At 49.4% G+C, this 20420-nt stretch overlaps 2 protein-coding genes across 10 annotated transcripts in view; one reads left to right on the top strand and one right to left on the bottom strand.

Moving 5' to 3' along the window:
* Dgkd (diacylglycerol kinase delta) overlaps positions 1 to 15554 on the top strand; it is a 104278-nt gene extending 88724 nt beyond the window's left edge. For all 3 annotated transcript variants that reach the window (XM_052750492.1, XM_052750493.1, XM_052750494.1), the window contains 13 exons: positions 1201 to 1297; positions 3462 to 3572; positions 4416 to 4512; positions 4674 to 4781; positions 5595 to 5708; positions 6514 to 6648; positions 7208 to 7359; positions 8658 to 8769; positions 8850 to 8942; positions 9669 to 9788; positions 11189 to 11306; positions 12437 to 12567; positions 13407 to 15554. In XM_052750492.1, the coding sequence (XP_052606452.1) occupies positions 1201 to 1297; positions 3462 to 3572; positions 4416 to 4512; positions 4674 to 4781; positions 5595 to 5708; positions 6514 to 6648; positions 7208 to 7359; positions 8658 to 8769; positions 8850 to 8942; positions 9669 to 9788; positions 11189 to 11306; positions 12437 to 12567; positions 13407 to 13496 (1478 nt within the window). In that variant the 3' untranslated portion in view covers positions 13497 to 15554. The remainder of the gene's footprint in view (positions 1 to 1200; positions 1298 to 3461; positions 3573 to 4415; positions 4513 to 4673; positions 4782 to 5594; positions 5709 to 6513; positions 6649 to 7207; positions 7360 to 8657; positions 8770 to 8849; positions 8943 to 9668; positions 9789 to 11188; positions 11307 to 12436; positions 12568 to 13406) is intronic.
* Positions 15555 to 16212: 658 nt separating this feature from the next.
* Usp40 (ubiquitin specific peptidase 40) overlaps positions 16213 to 20420 on the bottom strand; it is a 78067-nt gene continuing 73859 nt past the window's right edge. For 6 of the 7 annotated variants that reach the window (XM_052750484.1, XM_052750485.1, XM_052750487.1 and 3 more), the window contains 2 exons: positions 19263 to 19357; positions 16213 to 17662 (listed from right to left, as the gene is read on the bottom strand). In XM_052750484.1, coding sequence (XP_052606444.1) covers positions 17551 to 17662; positions 19263 to 19357 — 207 coding nt within the window. In that variant the 3' untranslated portion in view covers positions 16213 to 17550. The other variant, XM_052750486.1, reaches the window with a different exon arrangement.

Below are 20420 nucleotides of genomic sequence, written 5' to 3'. Positions count from 1 at the left end.
TCTTAGGACCCATACTCTTCCCAGGCATGGACTATTGGCCAGGCTTATAGCACTAGGCATGACTTCCCCTCTTGTGGTACAGGCCAAATCCAGGCAGGAAGTAGTTAGCTATCCCATAACAGTCATACCACTATTGTACCATGGGCACCTCTTGCCTGGCAGGTCAGTATTGCAGCATGCAGGGTCCAGGGCTGGGTAAGACCATTGGTATTTTTTCTCCCAGCAGTCCACAAAAGCACATTCTAGCTCCATGAAAGCTAGCCAAAAGGGAGAGAGCTCCAGATTGATTTCTCTCTGCCCTGAAAGTCAGGTGTGCTGTGTCTTTAGCAAGAGAGGTTTACCATGTAGTTATGGTGGACAACTGTAGTGGTATGTTTCTCCGGTCCTGCCTGGCCTCGTGGTCCTGTAGCTGATTATAAAACAATCATTTAGAGACTTAATATTATTTACAAACTGTATGGCCTATGGCAGGCTTCTTGCTAGCTAGCTCTTTCATCTTAAATTAACCCATTTCTATTAAATCTATGTTTTGCCACATGGCTGTGGCGTTACTGGTCTGTAGGCGTCTTGCTGCTCCTTGGGTGGTGGCTAGGCCTCTCTCCCTACTCTCCTTTCTTTTCTCTCTATCTCTGCTTGGATTTCCCACCTGCCTCTAAGCTGCCTTGCCATAGGCCAAAACAGCTTTATTTATTAGCCAATGGGAGCAACACATTCACAGCATACAGAAAGACATCCCACAGCACTTCCCCCCTTTTTAAGCCTCTGAGTGATTATTTTATAAAGGGCTGCAGGACCTCGTGGCAGGAGGAGAAATATACCATTACAGACAACCAGAGCAGTGTCAATAGTGCATGTTGTTTTGGGAGCTCCTGGGGCCTCCCTTGACCAATAACTTATAGGGTAGTATCTCAAGCCTGGAAAGGTACCTGTTTAAATAAAAGGCATGTAGTGCCCAAATAATGCCCAGGTATATAGCTAAGGAGACAGTTTTTAGGTGTCTTCTGGGTGTTCAATTCTACTGGCTAATATAACCTACTTTTGTTGCATAAATATGGGATGGTAGTGGTGATTTTGAATTGTTAGTCACATTGGAGCACTTGTTCATAATGTTGTCCTGTAGAATATGTGGTGTCAACCTTGGAGATTTGATTTGCTCTGTCTAGAGCTCCCGGCCAGTACCCTCTTCCTCTTCCCTTTCAGGTGTTCGGGCAGGGATGTCTGGCTCCTTGCCGGGGGGCTCAGTCATCAGTCGCTTGCTAATTAATGCTGATCCCTTTAATGCTGAACCTGAAAACCTGTGAGTATGAGGCAACACCACTGGGACATTTTGTTAGGATGCAGAGTGCAGAGGTCTGATTCAAAAATCAGAGCCATCAGCGGACAGCTGAGTAGCAAGCTCTTTTTGGGCTGTTCTTAAATGAGGAAAATTGGCAGCCTCAGAAGTGTGTCTGAGAGCCTTCCCCATAGGCTACTGTAGGACAGCAGAGGACAGACCTGTTTATTGTCCTGTCCCAGGCTCCACAACAGGCCAGATCAGTGTTGACTGTGTTGACATCTCTTTACTCGTTACATTGTTTTTGTCCTTGTCTCTTGTCTTCCCATGATGTCTGCCATCCCTTCAGTGATGTAGCATTCCGAGACTGAAAGATGGGTCCTCCAGGTGGTTGTTCCCTGGTCTTAGGGTTCCCAGGAGACAGTCTTACTTTGAGGATTTTAGAGAGAAAGTCTGATTGCTGCTCTCTGCTGTGTTACAGTGGGGGCGTGGCCTCTTCTGCTGTGTTCTAAGGCCTTGAGGACATCTGCATAGTGGTTTAATGGATCCCTTGTGTATATTAGAGCTCACTGTAGATGGTTTTCCTCAAACCAAAGAAGACAATATTCTAGAGATTTTTTTTTTTATTACTGCTGATTACAGCCTGTGGGCAGCTAGAGGGCGGTGACAGCTGGCTATAAGTTGCCTGCTCCTACTGTCTGGTGTGGTATGACGGAGTACTTGTGTGGTTCACAGAGGCCCTGTTTTGGTAAGCTGGCTCTTCAGCCAGGCTGGTGGTACATGGATCTCTGCTCCTGGTCTGGTCTTCCCTCAGCAGGGCCAGAGTTGTAGTCCCTCTGGGACAGCACTCTTGGGGCCCTGGACCAGGAGACTTCCTTTGCTTACGTCCTTTGATGTCATGGCCCCCATCTGTGACTAAGCCTGTTCTTCCCCTCTCTGTCATTGGTAGGTTCCTCTTCCTTAGATCCCTGCACCCAACCTCCTCCTTTCTTGTCCTTGTACCCTATTTTCTGCATTACTTTTTTTTTTAATCTTCTAGGACCTATAAGTACTGTTCATCATGTGTTCTTTAGCTTGTAATATAGTTTGGCCCCAGAGCTTTTCTGAGCAATTATAAGGCACTTGAATTAGGTGTGTGATCAGGAAGGATTCCTGCTGTAGAGATTGGTTCTCATCAGAGTGTAAGAAACTTAGGCTAAAATGTATTAGAATTCTGGTGCAAGCTTTGTGGACTCTCCTTCATGTCCAGTGTCTATGGGAGTTTTCAGAATTTCCCCTCCTCACAGAGTTTCCCTTCCCTGCGACTGGGGGAGAGCATGGGGTAGGGCACACCTATGGCTCTGGAGGGGTGGGTGAATGCAGAGACAGGGCCAAGGACAAGTCCCCAACAGTGCCCTGGGGAAGGGAGGCTTTTGACATTGGTACAGGAGTTTTCAATCACTGCCTTTTCACTTCAGAGATTGCTTGGGCAGTATAGGGATGTTAGAGAAGCATGCCATGATGATCTTGGGAAACAGGCTGGCAGTGCCTCAGAAGGGCACACCAGAAGCTATGTGTCCCAGTAGTTCTGCCCGTGGTACAAACTCTAGAGATTCTAAAACACATGTCTACAGCAACACTGGGCATTAATGCTCCCAAGTCATCATTAGAAAACAAAACAATTTGAATGTCCATCAGTTAATGATAGACAAAAATATGGTGTGTCCACATAATGGAAGATTGCTTTGCAATAAATATAAACTGTGGATGAGGGAAAGAGCCAGATACACAGGCCATACTGTTTCATTCCATTGGTTTGACAGCTCCTGGGTAGGCACATCCAGAGGATCAGTGATTGCCAGGGTCAGAATGGTAGGAGCCAGTGCAAGTGGTGGTGGTTCTGAAATTTGATCGTAGAGATGAAATGTACTAAAAACTGTTGAATCATGTACGCTAAAGTGATAGTGACATTGTATGTGAATTATGTCTCAGTAGAGCTCTTACCAAAACAAACAAATACCCCAAACAAACCCTGAACAGGGCCCTGGGTTCAAACTCTAAACACAGGAAAACAAAACACCCAAGTGAAACAACAGCAAAACATGGAAGAAGTGATGAGTTTTGCTCTGTGGGAAAAATGGCAGCAGGTCAGTCTGTGGAGGAACCTGTCAGGCCGAACTGTTATGAGACTTTAAACTCACCTTTGCAGAGAGTACTACACAGAGAAGTGTGTCATGAACAACTATTTTGGCATCGGCTTGGATGCGAAGATATCTCTGGACTTTAACAACAAACGTGATGAGCACCCAGAGAAATGCAGGTAGGTAGTCCTCGTTGTCAGGTGTGGAAAGCAGGCAGCCCAGCAAGCCAGCCTAGAAGGGGAAGGGCTCCACCCCTGGAGTTGGCCAGCTTGGGCAGACTGGGATGGGTTGTTTCTTACCGAGCATCAGAGTCTGTGATGGTGCATTAGAGGCAGGTGATGGGTGTGCTGCACAGTCACTGTCCCAGTACTGTGTAGGGAGAGCTCTGCTCATCTACAGACTGCCTAGTCCCTTCCCAGTTGTGGTCAGGATGGCGTGTATAGAGGCTGGGGATTGAAAATTTATTTTTTCCCATGTGCATTTCTGTGCTTTCTAGATTCTCTGTGGCAAGCATAATTTGACTGACTTACTTGTGTGGGTGTGGATGAGCACATGCTACAGTGCATGTGTGGAGGTCAGAAGACCACCACAGGGTGTCAATGTGCTCCTTGATTACCACTCTTTTTTGAAAGTTTTCTATTTTTCACTGCTGTGTACCTGGCTGGCTGGTTCATGGTCTTCTGGGGATTTTCTTGCTTTCCCATCAATCTAGTATGCCTTGGGATTATGGATGTGCTCTACTAGTCATCTCCCCAGCATAATTTTACAGCCAGAAGTCATGATCTATACATTTTTTTTTAAGGGTCACTTACTTGTTTTTCAGGTTGTGATTGCTCTTGGTAGAGTGTTAGTTTGTAACATACTTCCTCATTGGTAAATTTGCTCTTCTTGCATGTCTGAGAAACCCAGACTATCTTGTTATGGTGTCCTACTATACACAGTTGCTGAGTCCCCAAGCTTCAAAGCAGTAATTCAGGTTATTGTAAGGGAAGCCCTGCCCAAAGGAACACTTCTTTTTCCAGGAGTCGGACTAAGAACATGATGTGGTACGGTGTCCTGGGCACCAAAGAACTGTTGCACAGAACCTATAGGAACCTGGAGCAAAAGGTCCTGCTGGAGGTGAGTGGTAGCCTCCTGGGTGCTCTCTCATCCCTGGCTATTGACATTCCTGTTGGACTCCCTGAGGAGCTCCTGCCTCGCCCCAGGTCTCCAGCTAGTGCTGGGGAAGGATTGGTGCATGCTGAGCATTGCTCTTTTCTCTCCACCTTTTTGTGGCTCAGTGTGATGGGCGCCCGATTCCCCTCCCGAGTCTTCAGGGAATTGCTGTTCTCAACATTCCCAGCTATGCCGGAGGGACCAACTTCTGGGGGGGCACCAAGGAAGATGATGTACGTATGGGGTTTGAGGTGGGTGGGCTGGGCTTAGCAAGGTTGGGCATTTGGGACTAGATGTAATATTTCCCTGGTCCTGGCAGTGGACATGGTGGAAGACCAGACAGACAGGCTCCCTCACTGATTGGCCTGCTGTCTAGAAGGCAGGTCTAGCATATGATCACGTGAGAGGAAGCTGAGACTTGAAGGAGAACTTAGCCTGGCCAAGTTGGCTGGTACCAGATGGGGGGAGTACACCGTGTTGGTAGAAAAAACAAGATGTAAAAGCTGAGAATAAGGGGCAGAGAGCATAGAGAAAGGTTCCCCAACTACAGACGGAGAAGGGCTTGGATTGCATGGGGCTGTAGAAGCCAAGGGCAGAAGTATGGAATTTATGCTAAGAATATAGGAAGATATCAACAGGCTTTAACGGAGGTGGGGGGGGGTTGGCATCTTTGCATGTAACTAAAAAGAAAACTAGCACTTACTGCAGACCTAAGAGTGGGCCACTGTTCTAAGCATCTGTTAGCACATTCATTTCACATACTTGCCCCTAAGGAACTAGCACTGTTATCTCCCTCTGAAGGAAGAAGGGCATGAATAACTTGCCTGAGGTCTCATGACTAATAAGTAGTAAGTGTGAGAGCTAGTCCCAGGCATTGTGCTAGCTGGATAAGATACCCAACCCTGTGCTGCATTTACAACCATCTCTGCACCGACCTGTGGGTGTGGGCCTGTCTGCCTCATCAGAACCCCCAGAGCAGGAAGCAAAATAAGGGAGGTGGGTGTTTGGGGAAGTGGGACAGACAGCTTTCAAGCTGGCCCTTTCAGACTTTTGCAGCTCCATCATTCGATGATAAGATTCTGGAGGTGGTCGCTGTGTTTGGCAGCATGCAAATGGCTGTGTCTCGTGTAATTAAGCTACAGCATCATCGGATTGCCCAGGTACTGGCCATGCTGCTCCAGGGGTCTAGCCCACCCCCTTCTGGGGCTCATCCCTGTTTGGCGAGGTAGGGCCTGGCCTCGGACTCCCTGGATTTACTCACAGTACAGACCCAAGGAATACAGGTGTCTTCCTAAGACCTAAAGGTAGCCCCGCTCTGCTCCCTTTCCCACTGAGTGCTGTGAGCCTTGCTGGTGGGAAAGGCCCAGCTGAGCCGTGTCTGCTGCAGAAGTAGTGCACTGTGGGCATGGAGCTGTCTGTGACAGTGAGTGAGCCCACCAGGGCCTGAGGGCACACGACTGAGGCTAGCTTTAATTCTGACAGCATTGGTGAGCTGGTGTAGGTCCACCCACTTGGGGGCAGGGATGAAGTGACTGCACACACAGTGGAGTGCTGATAAAGTCTGTGGGTGAGATTTGCTGGTGTCCGCTTGCGCTCTGTCCCTAACAGCCACTGTTCAATGGTTACCTTTTCGTTCTTGGGCACGTTTAGTAAAAAGAGTTGCTGGACTTCATCACCTGCTGTTGGACTTTGCCCTGCAGTGGGGATGTTTACACATAGCATGGATCATGACCGACTCCTTTACACTTTGATATCTATCTCTATCTGAACATCCTCTACATCTATTTACTTTATATTTGGGGAAGGAACAGTAGCGGCAGGTGGGGCAACAGAGCAGAGTATAAAAAAGGAGGGCCTTAGGTCAACAGCCACGTAAATGGCTATGGGTGAGAAGGTGAGAGTGTAGACACTGTGGGTGCTTTAAAGCCCTTGGCACCTGAATAACTGTTAATGGCATCTGCTTAGTGTCGCACAGTGAAGATCTCCATCCTGGGGGACGAGGGCGTGCCTGTGCAGGTGGATGGAGAAGCCTGGATCCAGCCACCTGGGTACATTCGGATTGTGCACAAGAACAGGGCACAGACGCTGACCAGAGACAGGGTAAGAGCAACTGCCAGAAGGGGCGGGTGGGGTGGGGGCTACCAGTGGCTTGCCCATGGGCTCACTTGTACATTTACAAGAGGCAAAGGTGTTTCATGCTTTGTTGTTGGATTTCTCTTCACGATGCAGAGATTAGTTGACGTGGTGGCGTGCCCTATAGTCTCAGTAATCCAGAGACAGGAGGCCAGCTAAGGTTATATAGTGAGACATGTTTCAAAAGACCCAACGACGCCGGGCAGTGGTGGCGCACGCCTTTAATCCCAGCACTCGGGAGGCAGAGCCAGGCGGATCTCTGTGAGTTCGAGGCCAGCCTGGGCTACCAAGTGAGTCCCAGGAAAGGCGCAAAGCTACACAGAGAAACCCTGTCTCGAAAAACAAAAAACAAAACAAAACAAAACAAAACAAAACAAAACAAAAAAGACCCAACGATGAAGCTAACATCCCTTCCATAAAAAGCTGTTCCCTTGCTGAACCCTTAGAGTGTGTTGTGGGCAGGTGTTGCTCACCCTCTGGAGGGGAGGGCAAAGGAGAAGTCTTGACTCTGGTTCTCACGGTTTAGGCCTTTGAGAACACTCTGAAGTCTTGGGAGGACAAACAGAAGTGTGAGCTGCCCCGCCCACCATCCTTTTCCCTGCATCCTGAGATCCTGTCTGAGGAGGAAGCTACCCAGATGGACCAGTTTGGGCAAGCAGCAGGGGGCCTCATTCACAGGTAGGCCCTGCTGTATTTCCTGAGGCAGGCCCCACGTGCTGGCTCGGTGTCACTGGGGCCTAAGCCTGACTCCTTGGACTTGGTTTGCTTCCCTAGTCTTCTTGGTTATCCGGGTTTGCACAGTGAAAATGTCAGATCCACAAGGGTTTTCAGAGCCACTAAATCTTCAATTCCTATGGTGGGTTTCTGAGAAAGGCCTCAGTTGCCCTGGAGAGTAGTGTGCATCCTGCTCTGGTATTTATTGAGGAAAATCACCAGGCTTTTTCTTCTGTTAGCTGTCCTTGACAAGTGGTTCCTGGAGCTGCTGTTGCTCTTGTGGTATTGCCATTGCAGGCTCCTCCCTGCTTACCTGGGGCTTTCTCCAGAAGTTCTTGTCCTTTCCACAGCTTAGCCTCCCTCTTCTCCTGTGAAGCTGCAAACTAGTTAGTGCCCTTGGCTGGACATTTCTCGTTTCTCTTGAGCGTTTTTCTTTGGCTCTGGCTAAGGGGGCGCTTTGTGTTTCCTGGCCATGTCTGCCTTGCTGTGATGGGCGGAGGCTTCAGACTGCTTAGCAGGTCAGTTTCTCTTTGGTCCTTGCGGGCGTCTCCAGGTGCCTTTGCCTCCACGCTGTTGTCTCTTCTTGGCAAGTAGCTGTCACTGGCGCTCCACTCATTCTACTCTCTTCCCTGTCCGCTATGTTTGTCTAGTTCCTTGTTTTGCAAGGGCCATGGTCCTATTGCTTTATAGTCCCTGGTAGCCTAAGAAGCCTGCCTGGAAGGTGTGTTTACTAGGTCAGCCTTCTGAGAGCCAACAGTAGTCCGATGCTTCCCGTAGGATATGCAAGTTGCTCCCAAGCTTCTCACTCAGCATGCTCTCTCCCATCCCACCTCACCTTACCCAGCTCTCTGAACTACCCTGTGGTTGGCTCTTGGTTTTGCCCAGGCACTCATCATCAACACCAGGTTCCAGTCAGAGGTGGGTCTAACTTCAGATTGCAGAATGACTTGGCCTAGTGCACAGTCTGTGTCTCTTGAGTTTCTTGATGGCCAGCCTGTCTGCAAAGCTGCCTGCAAAGCTGCTTGCCTACTTTGCATTTTGTAAGAGAGGTTTCATTTTATACATTTTCTTCCCTGGAAAAGCTAGGATTTGGTAACAGATTTCCCACTTAAGTCCACTGTTTGGTATTGATCAGAATGTGATATGCCAGTGGCTATGACTGAGATTGTGATGGTCTGTAGACCACTCCCTGTGCATCTGTCCTCTGAGTGTGTTCATAAGCAGTGTGTAAAGGCCTGACATGTGTCTCCTTCCTTCTTCAGCATTCGGGAAATAGCACAGTCCCACAGAGACATGGAACAAGAACTTGCACACGCTGTCAACGCCAGCTCCAAAGCCATGGAGCGAGTATACGGCAAGCCCAGAACTGCAGAGGTACTTAGCCTTTTTGGATCTGGAACCTCCTCACCTTTGCAGCTCTTGGCCTTCCACATAGATGCATTTGTTCTTCTCAGGGGTTGAACTGCAGCTTTGTTCTGGAGATGGTGAATAACATCAGAGCGCTGCGCAGTGAGACAGAGCTGCTGCTGGCTGGGAAGATGGCCCTGGTGAGCTGATAAGATGACCCTTGTCACCAGGGTGTTGGACACTGAAGGGTAGCAGTTTTCAGTTCAGGGTCCTGAGCCTGAAGGAAGGGGACTGAAAACCATGTAGTGTGGCCACTGGGTTGTGGCCACACTCTTTGGCAACATTTCAGCCAGGGTGTTGTTAGATGTTAAAGACCCCTCTTAACAGTATCCGTGTAGTGGACAAATCATGTTTGTTCCTCTTCCTGTGGCTAGGTGCCAGTCACATCAGGTAGGCTGTGCCATCCTGTCTCCACTCAGCATGTGAAACCCTCAGTCTATTGGGTGGGGTGGAGTGTTGCCAAGCTCCAGTTTGCTGTGATGGCTGGCCACTAGCCTGAGTAGGGCCTTACTGGAGACTCCCAGACTCCTTAATGCTCTAGCCGCTGTCTTAGTTGCCTCCCATGCTTGTGCAGGAAGAGCAGGACCTGCCTGCTTGGTGACAGAAGAACCTAGAAGGACTATAGCTGGCCAGGTGCCAGGGCTGCTGCATGTGGCTCCCCAAAGCCAGGGCAGAGGTTCACCCATCCTCACCTATTCCCTCAGGAAGGGAGGTTCTGGGCTCAAGCCTTCCTTACCTGTAGCTTCAGTTCTACAAAGTTTGTATAACAGTGCCTAAGGAGCTTGATAAGCCTTACCCACCTGACTTGGCTGGTCCAGGCTTGCTGTGTTCACAACTCCATTTCTCTCTCCCTTCTTTTGGAGCAGCAGTTGGATCCCCCTCAGAAGGAAAGGCTTAGAGCTGCCCTAGTCGAGATGGACCAGCAGCTCAGGAAGCTGACAGACACACCCTGGCTCTGCCAGCCCATGGAGCTTGGTGAGGAAGAGGTATGTTGGTCCTGAGTTTAATGGCTCATGCTGTTAGTCCCTGTGTGCAATACAGTCCTTGAGGCAGCTTTGGTCTGGAGACTTCTCTACTAAAATGGCCCTCAAGGCCAGGAGAGATTTAGGCATGAAGGAAGGAGTTAAGGGTTGGGGTGAAGAGTGACCCTTGAATAATGGGTCCCCACTGCCTCTGAAACAGGTGGGACTAGGGGTGAAGGAAGCAGCAAGATGTGGGCTAGCCTGCCGCTGTGACTAGTACACTGCAGCTTCTCAGAGGCTGTTGACAGGGACTGAGCCGGTGTAGTGGAATATTAGTGTACGGGGGGTTACTTGTGCTTATGTTACTTTTGTTTAACTCTGTGAAGCTGCACTACTGTGCTTGTGTAAAACACCTGATGGTCTAAAAAGAACTGGCCAATAGCAAGGCAGGAGAGAGGATCGGCAGGGCCAGCAGGCAGAGAGAATGTATAGAGGGAGAAATGTGGGAAGAGGGAGACTAGCAGCCAGAGAAGGAGGAGGACTCCAGGGCCAGCCACCCAGCTACACAGCCAGCCACGGAGCAAGAGTAAGATTTACAGAAGTAAGAGAACGGGAAAACCCCAGAGGCAAAAGGCAGATGGGATAAATTAAGGAAAGCTGGCTAGAAACTAAGCCAAGATAAGGCTGGGTATTCATAAGTAAGAAAAGGCCTCTGTGTGTTTATTTGATAGCTGGAGTGTCACAGCTATCTATGTGCATCTGTGGGTACTTAAAGAGATTCCAACTGGGTGCATATCTAATAGTTTGGATAGCCGGGGTTCCAGGACATACTGTACCTGGGATAGACTCCACCTACAGCAGGAAGAGCAAGCTGAAGGAGGCAGAGGAGGGAGGTATCTGGCAAGGACAAGCCCTAGGCTGCCTCTGGGCTTCTGGTATCTTAGAGATGGAAACAGAAGGGGCCAAGAGAAAGAGTCATCTTGGCCTCCTATAACACAGGAGACAATGTCCTCTTTAACACAGTACAGGAGGTAAATGATACAAAATAGCACCTCTGCCCAGCTTAGTCTGTTGGAACCTTTGGCAGCAGGATGTGAAACGAAGGATGAGGATGTTGGGGCTCAGAGTTTAAGAACACAAGTACCCCTTCCAGATGACCCGACTTTGGTTCCCATCACCTACATCAGGCAGCTCACAACTACATGTAACTCTACTTCCACGGGATCCAATGCCCATTTCTGGCCTCCCTGGGCACCCATGCATACATGGCTTACCACACAAATAAATAAACCCAAACAAATGTATAAGAATAAGAGAATCAAACATTTAGTGAACGTGTTTCTTCCTACCCCGAATTCCCAAGGATAGATTAGGTCTTGGCAAATGAGTTCCTTATTCTCAGTGTTTCCTACTTTCTCCAACAGAATGTGATGCTGGATCTTTCTAAACGCAGCCGCAGTGGTAAATTCCGCCTCGTGACCAAGTTTAAAAAGGAGAAAAATAATAAGAACAAAGAAGTTCACAGTAGCCTAGGAGCCCCTGGTACCTGCCGCTCTCCTGCGTCTGTCTCTCTCTGGCTGTCAAGGCCAGCTGTCCTGGCTCAGTTCTCCTGGTCTCTGCTTTTCTCCTTATCCTTGAGGCTTTCTTTTCCCCTTGGTCCTTGTGCTATGATCCCTAGTCACACTGGCTGCACTAGTCTGTCTTGTACCTACAAGACCAAACCTTGCTTGCTTCCTTTCTCTGTCTGGGTACTGACTGATGTAATGCCCTGCTCAAATACACCTTCCATGGAGACTGTGGGGTGATGGGCAACTGAGCTGACCTGCCTACCCTGAATTTGGGGGCTTGAGGTAGGGAGGACAACAACAGAAATGACAGACAAACTTGGAGACACAAAACTCAGATTGTGCTGGGGTCCTCTGTGCCTGCTCCTTCTGTCAGGCTGCCGATTCCTGTTTAATTGACTCACTGATCAAGGTTCCTAAGCCTGGCACTCCAGGCCACCAGTGATTGCGGGTGAAGAAATCAATAGGAAATGGCGCTAAAGGACATTTTTCTCCCCTTGGATCAGTAAATTGGGGCTTAAAATGTATCTCAGTGGTCGGCCCAGAGCACTGTGGCTGTGTCTGGCACCTTTGGGGCCCAGGGCTGGATTTGGTGTGGCACCTGCCACCACTCAGGGCAGCTCCTGTTTGATTTCTCATCTTTGCATGTTTGTCTAGAATTCGGGTTATGTGAATGATGGTGGATCTGACTCTGCATGGCCTAAGTCTCTGCATGTCTCCCTGTAGTGCTCCAGCTGTGATCTCCTCTGGAAGCTGGAGGAAAGGCTGGCTTTAGTCACAAAGATGTTCCCTTTGTGTTTGGTGTGTTTAATGCCTCTGGAACACAGAGGTATCTAAAAGGCTGGTGACCACCTGGCAGGAGTAGCCAGCACTCCTGCAGTGCATGCCCCTCAGAGGAGGGTGGCTCTCTGTCTCCTTTGCACTGCTGGAGCACAGTGCCTGTGGCTAGGTGATGGGTTCTGGCTTCTGGGGACATCTTGGGTGCCACTGCTGGGATGTCTTGGGTGCTGGTTGCTGGAGGCATCTTGGGTAGCACTGCTGGGTGTCTTGGTGTTGGCTGCTGGGCTCTGAGCATTCACTGCACTCGTGCTTTTCCGTCTCTGACAGTTCACCTCTGGGGGACAGAGGAGGTTGCTGCCTGGCTGGAGCACCTCAGTCTCTGTGAGTATAAGGACATCTTCACGAGGCACGACATCCGGGGCTCTGAGCTCCTGCACCTGGAGCGGAGGGACCTCAAGGTACTTCACAGGTGTCTTCTAGAACCCACACCTGGGCTTTTACACACTCCTTTCAGCTCTGTTCTCTTCCCTGGCCTTGCTGCATCCTAGCATCACCAGTCATCACACAGTTCTTGGTCTTGGACCTTTTTGTGTACCTCAGGTTGACTATGGTCCTTGCTTTTATCAGTGGTGACTTTCTCTGACAGATAAGCAAGGCCAAGTGCAGACACAATGGGGGAAGCGGTGGTTTTCTTAGCCATATAAGAAGGTAATATCCTAACATTCGAAACCAGGGAATGCAGCCCTGTGGTACAGGTTCAGCTGACAAGCTCTAAGTCCCAGTGGCTGGTGGGCCCTGCTGTGCTCCATATGAGCGAAGATGGAAGAGTCTGCTTTCTCAAGCCTGGGAGGAGGGTCAGGCTGCTCATCCTCCCTTCCCTGAACATGTGTGGTCAGGTCTGCACCCATTGCACTACATAGCTAAGCCCTGGCCTGCTTGGCCTTGAAGAGCTGTCTTTTGGGTATTGTTTCTGGTTTTGTCCCAAGGCGGCAAAAGGCCATGGGGACTTCCTTGACAGGTGGCTTTTCCAAGGCTGCCACCCACTTGCTGTCAGGCCTCTTTTCTTTTGTCTGCTGGCTGTCCTTCATGACAGCAGTCTTTGTAGGCAATAGGAACCATGTGTGGGTATCTGCATGACTGATGTTTGTGCCGATTCCTTCCTATTTCATCCGCTGGTATTCTCCTCATTTGTATTTGAAAAAGAGACTGAGAAAAAACATTGGTGGCAGCCAATTTGTAAACCCTCTGGCCTGAGCCCTCTTCCTGATATCCATGGTGCCTTTCTTCTCTGTTGCAGGACCTCGGCGTGACCAAAGTGGGCCACATGAAGAGGATCCTTTGTGGGATCAAGGAGCTGAGCCGGAGCTCCCCTGCCGCCGAGGCCTAGCCTCTGCATTCTCTGCCTGCATCTTCCGCTCCTCCCGAGACTGAGGCCCAGGGAGGACACTGCCACCACTCAGCCCCTGGCCTTTCTCATGGTGCTATTCCCTTTGTTAATGACAGGAAGCCTGATGCTCCTTGGTAACAGCTTTGAAGTCTTGAACGTACCAACACAGCTACCTTTGAGAATCCCTTTCCTAGCTGCAGTCATGGGGCAGACTGGGGCAGTCCCACTTGCGGCTCTTGCTGACCTGCCTTGTGGGCCACAGAGAATATGGTGAAGCCCGACCTCCCAGCACCTGGCACCCCTGCAGAACCTTCTTACCTGGGCCACATGCTTGGACTGTCCTGTGTACTCCTTTTCAGTGTCCTTTATTGGTCCTACTGGGCAGTACCATCGCCACCTCTACTGGGCCTCAGAAGCAGAGTTGGGTCCAGCCTCAGTGGTCCTCACCGGAATGTTCACTGTGCCTGACAGCCACTCTGTGGTTCTTCACAGCAGCCCCACAAAGGCCGCCCACTGCTATTGCCCCTTTTGTTCATGAGTTTTAATTTTTAGAAACAAAAGTTATGTACTTTCCTGGTTTGAAAGTGACATGGATGTGTTTCCAGGCTTATTAGAATCTGTGAAGGACAGGAAAGCCCTCCTGCTTACGCCAGCCAGGCCTTAGGGCACTGGGCTTTCCACTGGGCTCTAAGCATGTGGACAGTCCATGTATCTCCTCAGGATGCTACAGGCGTCTGCAGTCTAGTCTGGGGCAGACAAGGATGAGTTTACACTAGCTCAGCATTACTGTGGAGACCAAGCTTCCTGGGTGCTGGAGACGATGTATGCCATGGGAGAATGAATAGTCAGCAGGGGCAGTCTGGGTCCATCTCAGGTGGCCCAGAGTCTCAGGCTGTGTAGTGGCTTCTTAGTGGTGTGAGGACTCTAACCATAGCCCATGCTGCTGCTGCCCTGCCACTATCTGCTGGGCAGAACTGGTTCTCAAACAGCAGGTGGCACTGTTGGTAGCAGAAGCTCCACAAGGCCCAGACTACATGCTGTGGGCAGTTCCCAGGTGAGGATGCCCCTGGCCTTCAATGCCACTGACTTCCCCTTTTCCCCACTTTCCTCACAGGGACTTGTAGACCAGCTGGAAAGGGCTTTAGCTCAGCCTTGGCAGGAGGTGGGCTGCTGGGCTGTGGTCCTTACCCAGAGAGGACAGTGCCGTGAACTCTGCCAATGCTGTCCTATCTGACAGGGGAAGGAAGTGCTGAGCTTGGACTCTGGGTGGGGCCTCCAGCAGCCCCAGCTGAGGAGGCAGAGTTGACATGCTGCTTGTTCTGCAGACAGACGCCCTGGTCGTCTTCCCTTCCCTGTCAGTTACAGGCAGACCTGAGAGCCCTAGTGGCGTATGGAGAGCCTACAGCGTAATCGCTGCTGCACTGTGCCCCAGGCCTAGAGTTCCACCACAGCAACTGCCTGTCTCTGTGGGACCTGTTGCTCATCATATGTGGGCTGGGAGAATCTCTGCCTGTCTGTGGACTTCACTGCCTCCATGAAAGCAACCCTGAATGGAAACAGCTGTCACTTTTCCGTCTGTTCTGTTTCTCACTGAGCAGTCAGTTGAGACCTGAATGTGAAGGCAGGGATCATCTGGCCTCAGAGAAGTCACAGAGCCTGTGACAGACCAACAGAAACTTAGGTGAGGAGGAAAAACAACTGAGGGCAACACTCAAGTCCTCAGTGGCCTCTTGAGAAAGCATCGCGTTTGGGTGAGGGATGCTGGAAATCAGTGTTGTCTATGACTGACACAGCACTGTTTATACAGTCAACAAGAAGTGAGAGGCCCAGTCTGAGTGCTGGAGGGGCCTGTCAGAGGGGGAGAGAAGGAAGGATCCCTGAGGAATTGGAGAAAAGGTTTTGTGCCTGCAGGTGGGGCTAACCCTCATATTTATAATCTTAATTTATAGTGACCACCTGGAGCCGATGCCTCTTGTATTGTTATGTACATAGTCCGCATCAGAGAGTTGTAAATAAGTTCTTCTCTGTATAATAAAAATAAGCCTGTTTTTGATCTTCCATTGAGCATTCCTGTCCTCATTCCTGTGCTCTGACAGTTGCTAGCTGCTCTGAAGACTTGGTGGCTGTAAAGCAAAACAGTCGTTGTAATCTGGGGTGTGTGTGTGTGTCTGTCAGATGGGCAGTTCAGCCAGCACAGCCCTGGATTAGTCACTAGCAACAAAAAAGGTCAAGCTGGTGCAGGAGCCTCAACTGGTGGCCTGTAGCCACTGTCCGTGCTTCTTGTCAAGGTGCCGTGAATCACCTCCATACACTGAGGTTTGGCTTACTGAACTTCAAAGAGGGAGCTGCTTGTGCTCCCTTAGGTAGTGAGAAGATTCTGCCATCGTTGAGACCCTTGGATTGACAGGAAATTCTTGGTACCACCTTGGCCCTGGCCAGATCCTGTTCCCCAGAATAGTGAACAGATGATGTGACAGCCAGTTTCTTTCAAAATACTTTTCCATGAGTCTAGATTTATTTTAAGCCAAAATACACATTGCCAAAGCAGTATTTCTACTATAAGCCATGTTTGTTGAGTGTCTGAAGTGCTTGGAGAAAAGGCCATACTCTTCAAGCAGCAGGACACAAAGCAGTCAGTGTATGATAGAACCAAGGGCTGCAACTTTAAAAATGGTTTATTTTTTCTTTAATACAATCTTAGTGTTTCCCCCCCCCCCCCCCCCTCTGTTTAGCCTGTTCTATCTCCCAATTAAAAAACAAAACAAACAAAAACCAACCAAATAGAAAGGCCTGTCAACAGGCTTGGGCTGCAGCCAGCACTTGAGGCGCATCTTCTAAAAGCAGTGTCTCAGCTCGCCCATCAGTACTGTTGCCAGAAGCTGGGGTGAAAGGGCAAACTAAGGAGCCACGTCAGTTACAGTACAAGAAACAATAGCCATTACCCAGAGGACTCAGTTGTAGTCAAGTAATGTTTACTGTGTGGGTCTCCTGGAACCCCTTGGTGTGTAGCTATAAGGACATGGCCTAAAGATCACTCACTAGTCCAAATCCAACATCTTAAGATCCATGTGCTTCCACAGAAACAGTCACCTAAAATGACACCAACTCTGGCAAAATGGTGTTGAGAAGACAAAGGACGAACAGGATTACCTGCTGAGTGTCAACTCCACAGAGAAGTCAGCATAGCAATACCAGAATGTGAGACGCTTTAGCCAGCAGGAAACAGCTGAAGCCCAGGCCAGAGTTACTTTTGCCCTGTCTCTCCCTACCTTAGTTCTGTTACATGAAGACATGTAAGAGCTGATGAGAAACTGAGACCTGACAACTTCTTTTAGGAGTGCTGTCTTAGACTAAGTCAGTCCAGGGTCCCAAACCTGCCAGTTCAGTAATAGATACTGTTTTGATAGTGTATTAGTTACAGTGCATAAATACCAAATCTCTTAAATCAGCTAGTTACATGTGCTGACTGAGAAGGAAAAGGCCAGTCTGCCCAGGACAACTGGGAACCTGGATTTGTTGTGCTAGGCTTCTATGATTTCCTGCCTCTTGCCAGCCTGTAGATGGTCAACATCACACCAAGGGAACGTCAGCCTGAGCTCTCTTAGAGTCCTACCTTGAACTTGTCCCAAGAAGAGGCACGTGCTGGAACCGGGAATGAACTCAGGACACACATACCCTTTCCTTGCAGCTTCAGCTTTAGATGGCTAACTGGTCACCTCAACAGTGTAAGCAACTGACTGTGTGTCTTAGCTATCAGATTTGTCCTCTTTGAACAACCTGCCACTGTCCAGGAGCACACTTTATGGAAAGAGGCCGCTGGGGCCAGGCTTGGGAGGTCTGTACTGATTGGCACAGTGTCTGGGTCTGATCAGCTCTGCGGCTGCTGTGCTGCAGAGCTGGTGATCAAGTGTACCTGCTTGGCCTGAGAAGTGTCATCCCTTTGTCACAAGGCTGAAGACTTGGTATCACTGGCTATGGAGGCAACCAGCTTGTCCACCATAAACCCACAAGGCCGCAGTCACAGGACTGGAACACAGTGCATACGGCTGCAGGGCTATCTGAAGCTTGCAACATGGATGGACAGAGAAGCTTCTGGTCCCCGGGGCCGAGTGCGCATCTCTGCACTGGAGAACACATCGCTGCTCTGTGCACGCAGGACTTCTCGGCTGTGGGAGACAGGGTGGCACTGATACACAGGCATGGGTGAGGGGCCTATTTAGTTTTTTTCTTTTTTTAAGATTTACTTTCATGTGTATGTGTGTTCTGCCTGCATGCCTGGTGCCTGTGGAGGTCAGAAGAGGGCACTAAATATCCTGGAACAGGAGTTATAAATGGTGTGAGCCACCATGTGGGTGCTAGGAACTGAAGCTAGGTCCTCTCTCTGCAAAAGCAGCTAGAGCCATCTCTCCAGGCCCTGTGCCAAGGGTGCTTAGAATGGCTCCCAAATGCATTCCTGATACTAGGGCTCAACGTAGAATAGGGTTTGCAAGTCGGACAGATGTTTTCAAACTGCCCATCTGAGGGCTCCAGTTCACTCTCACGCCATCCCTGTAAGAAGGGGGTTCCCCACATCCTGGCTGCACATTCAACAGTGTAACCCTTCTCTCCTTCACATTTTAAACTGAAAGTTAACATTCACAGTGTACTCAAATCATAGCCACACACCTAGGTGACAGTTCGGTCAGCTCCATTTTGCTTTCTCAGTCTCTGTCCCCAAGTAGCCACCACTCTCTCTCACCACTTCGCAGACCAGTCTTCACTGTGACTCCCAAACACAATCATGGCACTGTGGCTGCTGGTCTGGCATTCACACTGCATAGTGCCCTCTGCACACGACTCCTAGGACAGACTCATGCGAAGGCGGAGCTCAGGCTACTGTGCACTTTGTACTGTATCTGCTAAAAGTGAGTTTCTGAGGGTACTGCTGTGTGACAGGTGTGTACTCCTCAGTAGTGCGAAGCACCTCCCAAGTGTTGTTCCATCTCTACCTGCCAGCTGGGCCACTGTCCCAGGCACTGTCTTCTTACCAAGGTGGCATCATTTCAGTAATGCTAGTGAATGTGTAGTAGTTTGAATTGACATTTTGTTGATGAATGAACTTAGTTAAGCATTTTCTGTATGCTGACAAGCTGTCTGCATTTCCCTTCTGTGAACTGTCTGCTCAAACTCTTTATGTTTTTATTAGCTTGTTGGCCTTTCTACTAGCAGGTATGTTTATACTAGTGGTCCTAGCTTTTGACCTAGCCATCACACTCACCTGCTCTCCAGATTAACCAGTATCTGTGCCACCAGTTACTCTGAGCTTCACCCGTGTATGGCAGCAGAGTGCCATACTACCACCATTTGTGAAGGGTGTCAGTGAAGGGCAAGCATGCTCTCTGAGAGGGTGTGTAGGGAACAGTGATGCTGGTCCTTTAGGAAGGTGAACCTATAATGAGCCCCATTGGTGGCTTTTGAATCTGGAAGTCTATAACAACACTAAGTCTCAAAAAATAAGATGGAAAAAGTAGGAAGCAGTGCTGGCTGGTAAGGACACAACCATTCCCGTCGCACGCAAAGGGGGCGCCTGGCCGCACACAGGAGTGGCAGCAATACACAATGTTCCAGCTCTTCATGGGGATGGTCATGAAGGGCCTGACCTGGAACACTGTTGGGTGACAACTAGGGCCCTGCAGAAGATCAGAGGAGATGTCTGAAAGGGTAGCAAGAATGCCAGCTTTCATTCCTGGTGACCTTGAGTAGGGCCTGGCCAAGCCTCAGAGTTACCTTTTCTTTTTCTCCAAAGCCAGCTGCTTCTGGTTTTCCTTCCCAATGTCATCTCTGATGGTGCTGAAGTCATCATCGTCATCAAACAAGAGATTCTACATTTCAAAACAATAAAGACCAAATTTTCAGTCTGGTCTACATTTACAACAGGCTTGTAGTAGACTATTCAAACTGACAAGATACTCAGACTTAACTGGTTTTTGGAAAACTAGATTTTTTTTTTCCAGTCAGTATTTTTATTTATTTGTGTGTGTGTGTGTGTGTGTGTGTGTGTGTGTGTGTGTGTGTGTGTGTGTGTGTGGCATGCACATAACATGAGCATGCCACAACATGTGTGGAGATCAGAAGACAACTTTGTAGAGTTTGTTCTGCCCTTCCCATGGTCGGGAGGATGGCTGAGCAGGTAAGGACTTGCTGTTCAAGTCTGAGAACCTGAATTCAAATCTCCAGCAACTATGTGGGAAAAGTCAGGCGTGTCTCCTCATGCTGGCCACCTCTGCACTAGAGGGGTGAAGACAGGAGGACCACCAGGGCTTGCTGGCCATCAGATTAGTTCCAGGTTCAGCAAAAGCAAAGTGCTAGAGCAGGATACCCAGCATCCTCTCCTGGCCTCTGTGCATGCATAACTACACATACACACAAATGAATAAAATAAACTTAAAGTCTAGACTGGCCTGAAACTTATAATCCTCCTGCCTCCAACTCCCAAGTGCTGTGATTACAGGTAAAGGCAGCATGCCTGGCTGTTTGCTACTATTTTATTTAGAGTTAGATTTTTATGTTCATTGGGTGTGATGGTTCGTATTACCTGTCAACTTGACAGAATCTAGAATCACTTGGGAGAGGGGCCTGCCTGTGGGGATATCTTGATTGCCTGAACTGAGGTGGGAAGACCTGCCTACTACAAGTTGCATCTCTCCGGACACAGGGTCCTGGACTGTAAAGTGGAGAAACTGAGCAGCAAGCATGTACTCACCACCCTTCCTGACTCCGGTTGTGATGTGACAAGGTTTCTCAGGCCCTGGCACTGTGAGCTCCAATACGCCCTTTCTCTCCTAAGTTGCTTTTGTCAGGGTATTTTATCAGAGGGATAGACAGAGAAACTAGGACAAGGGTCATAAGCAAGCTGGCCTAAGTCCTTTATTATTGTCCTTGGCA

Source organism: Peromyscus californicus, unplaced genomic scaffold, assembly GCF_007827085.1.
Source record: "Peromyscus californicus insignis strain IS unplaced genomic scaffold, ASM782708v3 Scaffold_21__1_contigs__length_65335640, whole genome shotgun sequence".
NCBI lineage: Eukaryota > Metazoa > Chordata > Mammalia > Rodentia > Cricetidae > Peromyscus > Peromyscus californicus.
The sequence above is the reverse complement of the archived record's forward strand: the minus strand, read 5'-3'. Positions and strand labels throughout refer to the sequence as shown.